The sequence below is a fragment of the Paramacrobiotus metropolitanus genome, unplaced genomic scaffold (assembly GCF_019649055.1).
Source record: "Paramacrobiotus metropolitanus isolate TYO unplaced genomic scaffold, Prichtersi_v1.0 Parri_scaffold0000103, whole genome shotgun sequence".
Taxonomy (NCBI): Eukaryota; Metazoa; Tardigrada; class Eutardigrada; order Parachela; family Macrobiotidae; genus Paramacrobiotus; species Paramacrobiotus metropolitanus.
In genome coordinates this window covers 218,247-223,982 of record NW_026570323.1, presented here as the reverse complement: position 1 = coordinate 223,982, position 5,736 = coordinate 218,247, and the positions used below count along the sequence as shown (strand labels likewise).

General features: G+C 47.1%; 1 protein-coding gene across 1 annotated transcript; it reads right to left on the bottom strand.

Annotated features, from left to right (window-relative positions):
• Positions 1-638: 638 nt before the first annotated feature.
• Positions 639-1,533, bottom strand: LOC129597354 (uncharacterized). The gene is made up of 2 exons (XM_055494841.1): positions 1,318-1,533; positions 639-1,152 (listed from the first exon to the last, which is right to left on the bottom strand). The coding sequence occupies exons 1-2, from the start codon at positions 1,358-1,360 to the stop codon at positions 761-763; spliced, it is 435 nt and encodes a 144-aa protein (XP_055350816.1). The 5' UTR covers positions 1,361-1,533; the 3' UTR covers positions 639-760.
• Positions 1,534-5,736: the final 4,203 nt, after the last annotated feature.

Genomic DNA, 5,736 nt, shown 5'->3' with positions numbered 1-5,736 from the left:
CGAATCTCCATTAATGCCGATGCCTCCAGAAATCCACTCTGCACACGCAAATCCAATTAATTTAATTGCTGCAAATTTTGCCGCATCATTAACTATAAGCTATTTTGACGCAGTGAGAGCGGCAAGTTAGCTAATTTGCTACTTTGCTAAGGAAACATAAGAAAACATCAAAAAGCAGACCGCCAGTCAACATGCCCGTAGATATGATAATGCTTTTGGTTGTAAAGTCCGTACAACCAGACTCGTTCGTAGAATGTTGCTTTTAATTTGTTTTACATTTTTGAGGGGTACCCTCAGGGGCGTCTGCTGCAAATATTGAACAATTACCTACACTGAACACTTTTTTAAGAACCGGAAGTGTTAAATGTACACAGATTTTACTGCATTAATTAAATAATGTCGATGTACATGTAGTCATGTACGAGTACTGTATCTAGACAGACTGTACTAGCGCGAGAACATTTATTCATTCGCTTTTTTATAGATTCATAATCAATTTACGTAACTCGTATCATTTTATTTAAAGTCCACCGCAAGTCTTAGCTTTTGCTGCATAAAGGATTCATTTATGTACTACATGATTTATCGTAATTTCCGTGCCAGCAACCGTATCAGTCATTGAATTTATTACCGACCAGTCCAAGTCTTGTCAGGTATATACAGAGTACAGTATACACAAGGCCAAAAAACTTTGAAAATCCGCAAGTGTAAACACAACTCTAAAGTAAAGCAAACGTAGAGCAAACAGTTGGACTCATGTCTAGCTAGTGATGCATCGTGGAAGCATGCCCAAGACTTTGGCGATGATGGGATCCGTAACATGTTTGTGTTTCTTGGGGTTCTTCTGCTTTTCAGCCTGTTCCCGGATACTCTTAACCAGATCTGGGATCGCTCCGGGGGGAATGTGATAGTGTTCATCCAGAATCTTCTTGACTTCCGCATCGACCCTGTCTCTGGCGTGGGCCTTGTCTTCGGGATAGAGGATGCCCTTGACAGCTGCCTGGTACTTCTCGGCAAATTCGTGGACCATCTGCTTGGCAACTTCATCGGCGCACAGCTTGGTCAGGGTTTTGGGTTTATCTCCGCTGCTGCTGCCGGGTCGACCACCCTTGTTGCCCGATCCGGAGCCCTTGGTGGCGTTGATGCACACCACTGCAAAATCGAGCACACACTGTTAGTCATGATCGGCTACTAAGGTCATTTGATTGGGATCGAAAATCATTCCGCCACTACAGCGTAATTATCGCGATATCACTATCAACAGCCAGCGTCTACCATTGCGAGAGCAGTGCTCGGGCATCCCGCATTCGCACTTACCGGCTGTCGCTACGAGGAAGTACACAAACAATAACTTCGCCATTTTTGTACAATATTATAAAAGTTTATCGTGGTGCAAAGCAAAAAATTTCCAAAACTGAACCCTGCTAGCGAATTCCACTTGCACCGCAGACCGCAGTTATATACCTCTAATGCTAGATCCAACTGTGATCCAGATGCAGAGATAGAAACGGAATCTATCCTGCGGAAGCGAGCGATACGATATGGATCGCGAGCTATGCGGAAACACAAACGTCGCACCGTAAATCGCTGACTTTTAATATTGAAAAGTCTGGAGAACAGAAAATCAATTCTGATCGGCGCAGCTCGATCGTAAAGCGTGGAGCCCGTTCAACAGCGTGCAACGCTGTGCAGCACGTGCTAAGCCGCGCCCACTAACATAACGCAAGCCAATCAAAGGCGAGACACAACACAGACACGTAATCCGGTGGCGTAGCGTTGCGGACGTGAACGCAAGTGAACCCCCGCTCACATGCCTCTGGGGGGATGCCGAGCTCCTGTGAGGCTGGACACGCTCCCGAATCCACGAAAACGACGGTCGCCAGTGTCTGTGTGTGCTCAAAAACATCAAATTCTCTTATTCCGTTTTATCACATCAATTCCAAATGCACAATGTGAATAAAGAGATCTATATCAAAATACCATTCAATATCAATTCTAATATAAAACAGATCAACAGTTATAAGATCAACAAAAGTATTAATCAAAAGTAGACTAGGATCCTCCATTTCTGACTCGTAAAGGTCACAGGTCCTGTCCACCGTTTTCCGCACGTTAATCCATTCCGCTCTGTTGAGCAACTTCGCGCATCCGTAATGCGACTTGTAATCACAATCCGCTTGAGAATCAGGTGCGTATCAAGTACGACTTAGGAATACTGCTTCATCTTTGGAATATAGTGCGTATCAATTGTACGACTTCAAAATGAGATCCAGTGAAGGTCATGGAGGGACGTCATGTAGACAAGCGTAGTTCGCTTCCTCCCTGGTAAAGGTCATCCTTTGTCGAGATGATCCGTTGAGATGTGCGACTCATTTTGGGTTAATGGTCCCAAAGGTCATGCGACTTAAACTCCGGTGCGGTGACTCTGTTGGACATTAATGATTCCAAAGGTCATCCGAGTTCATTTCAAACTTCCATTAAAGGTCATGGAGGAACTCAGCCGATTTATAACGACTTTCAAGCATGTCTTCGCTTGCCTCCCTGGTAAAGCTTTCACTTTGACCTTTCCGTCGCACATCCCACTTCAATATGCCTCGAGCGGCCAGAGTGCCGGCAGAGTTTACCGTAACATCTCTGATGGGGCCGGCTAACTACCGCATTAAATTTACCCCATGACGCTTCCACATTAGATCTTTTACTCTTGTTCGCCGCTTGTGGCCCAGCTTCCGTACGAGAGATCCGGCTTGATTACCGTTATTTCTCTCGTTGAATTTTGACACTGAACCGATTAAAGAGATTGCCGGCATAATTACCGTAGCATCTCCGATGGGGCCGGCTAATAGACCGAATCAATTTCAACCCCATTAATATTTCCACCTGTTGTCTTTCTCTTTTTCGCCGCTTGTGGCCCCCTTTCGTCTTCAAGAGATCCGGCTTGGTTACCGTAGTTTCTCTTGCCGATTTGTAACACTGAGTCGCTTAAGGAGGAGAGCCGGCTAACTGCCGTAACTACTCCCTTGGGGCCGGCATTATAGACCGAATCAATTTTAACCCCAATCGATGCTCCACATGATTTCTTTATCCTTTGCGGTTCTGTGCTATAAACGCTGAAAACAACAAATACACAAATACAGTTTATGTAGACAAGTCATATCGCCCTCATATACAACACCATTTTTCATTTTTGTGACGTACCGACAAATGCCGTAGACGTCCTTTTAATAGTGTGATCCTAACGACCAACACTATTCCATTTCATTTGAATCGTCTTCCTCGCCGTCTCTCGGCGGGCGTTTCTTAGTGCTTTCCGGTTGATTACGATCAGATGTTCGGTCGACTGGTTCCGTTGAATCAACCGCCATGACCTTTGCTGGGTCAACTGCACGTTGGCCACGACCTTTCCCTTGGCGACTGCGTTTTACCGCCTCGACTCGATGGCGTGCGTCGTTTTCTTCTAACCGTAGTCTCCGGTTATTAGGGTCGTCCGCCAATCGGCGCTGTACATCGGCAAGATTTTCGCGAAGCTGCTGGTTTCGCAGGCCGCGTCTTCCTATCTGGTTAGGAGCGCGTTCTGGGCGTCGGTCGCCTTTGTTGACCAGAAATTCGTTAACGTAGACATCGACCCCGTCTACTGGTTCCACATAATCGCTCCCCATGGTATCTTTGATGCGATTAATCCTCTCTTCCACTTGGGAGGCATGACGCGCTACAAGATTGCCCTTTTCCATTCGTGTCCTGCACTTCTTTAACGCTTTGCGAGCCGTGTGGGCTATCCCAACATGTTCCATAGGTTCTCCCAACTTAACGACGTGAGGTCGGAAAAATGGTGGAATATCGTCCTTCATTGTGTTGGACACCAATTGATTCTGTGTTTTATAATGTGCCAGTCTCGCAGCAAAGACTTTTTGCCCCATCCTTTTTGCGGCATAGTCTTTCGGGTCCACTTGTAGTCCGATTGATGCTCTAGCTGCGAGCAACTTGAAGGCCGGGTTCACGTGTCGTAAAACGAACTGAGCCACATATTCCTGTCGTTCGTCATAGTCTGTGTACCAGAATTGTGTCATGCCGACTGGGTCAGTCGTGTCCAATGGCACATCCAATAGACTCAAATCCAGCAAACTGTGTAATCCGTTTCGTCGGATGGGGAGATAACAATCTCGTGCGGAGTCACGAGGAATGTACAACCGGCGGAAAGTTCCTTCTTCTACTCCCCTCTTAATCTCCCTAGCGTAGCCGGAATCCAGTAAGAATTGACGTAGCTGATTCAGTATGGTGCCAATCTTGTTAGCTTCAACCGAATCGTTTTCGATGCCAAAGTATCGACAAATTTCCACTGTCTGTTCGTCGATATCATTCATATTATATTCCATATCAATGGAATCGGGTTGTCGGTTATTGAATCTGGAAATTTTCCGTTGCTCATTTACGCGCCGGTCACTCGCTTCACGCTGAACTTCTTGTTCGCGTCGCTCCTCAAGTTCTCGCTGCGGCGGTTCATTACTCGCCGATGAGGCAGGTTGTAGGTCACTATCAAGAAGTACATTTCTTCGATGGGTCACATTTTCTTGAGACGCTTCGACGACTGAGTTGGTCCCCTCCATCGTATCGTCTTCCTGTACGTCTTGTATCGCATTCACGATTGGATCAACTACATGGACCGTTGACTCCATTCGCTGATACTTCGGGGGTGAGTCTTCCCGCTCCGTGCTCGATGACCTTTTACTTGTGCCCGGTTCAAAACTCGCATAGTACTTGGCTCGTTCTTGCCATTGCTTGTCCTTTGGATCTGGTGTTCGATTTCGGGTACGTTCGCGTCGCTTGTCCCATGACCTTTCAGGTGTTGACATGCGGACATTACGATTACGGAATGGAACTCCCAACGGCACCTGATGACCTTCTTTTTCAGGCTCTGTGCGGAATGTTTCCGCACGCCGTTGTTCTTCGCGTCCCCTTGTTGCAGCCAGAATCTTCGCCGTATCGATTTTCCGCTGAATACCCGTTTCCGTTATCTCATTTCCATGGCGTACCCATCCTCTTCCGCCACGGTAATCTCGGTCGCGAGAATGTTCGCGTGACCTTTCGCTGTGATAGTCGCGTGTCCTTTCGCGAGAGTACTCGCGTGACCTTTCACTTCGTTTTTCAGAAGTCCGCTCATGTTCGCGTGAATGTCCGCGTGACCTTTCTCTATGCGGAGGCGATCGCGGTCGTATAAAGCCTTCATCCCGTTTGAAACTTCTGAACGCGTGCAAGACGTCACTCTCAGTTTGACGGGATCTGCGCAGCTCTGCCATACGTTCTTCCACTGCTTTCTTTATGTATGGCGCCGGAGCAAAACCTTTCTGCAGTCTCATTTTTTCCCGTAACAACATGTCAAATACGTCCTGTTGCATAGCCGCGGGGTCTTTCGTCAACGTGTCGATCTGAATGATGAGAGACTGACGTATTAACTGCGCTTCATCGTCGTTTAGACTTGCTGTTGGGACAGTTGAGCTCGACGTGCTGGGCATTGTCTCTCGTGCGGCCTGTTCGCTTGCCCTTTTGTTCTCTGCGTTAATCTTTGCACGGAGTTCGTCTTCCAATTTCTGAAGTCGCATCTTCGCTTGATCCTCTTCAAACTTCTGTCGGTATGCGTCTGTTTGTGGGCATTTCAGCGGCTCCAAAGTTTCATCCCAACCACTCTCATTATTCCGGATCGCTTCCCGATAGCGATCCTCAAGTAGCATGCGCTCTTCAACT

What these genes read in the sequence shown, in the direction of transcription:
- LOC129597354 (XM_055494841.1), bottom strand. Translation starts at nt 1,360, where the DNA reads ATGGCGAAGTTATTGTTTGTGTACTTCCTCGTAGCGACAGCCG. An exon ending in CTTCCTCGTAGCGACAGCCG is followed by an intron (nt 1,153 to 1,317) that starts GTAAGTGCGAAT and finishes TCGATTTTGCAG; the next exon opens with TGGTGTGCATCAACGCCACC.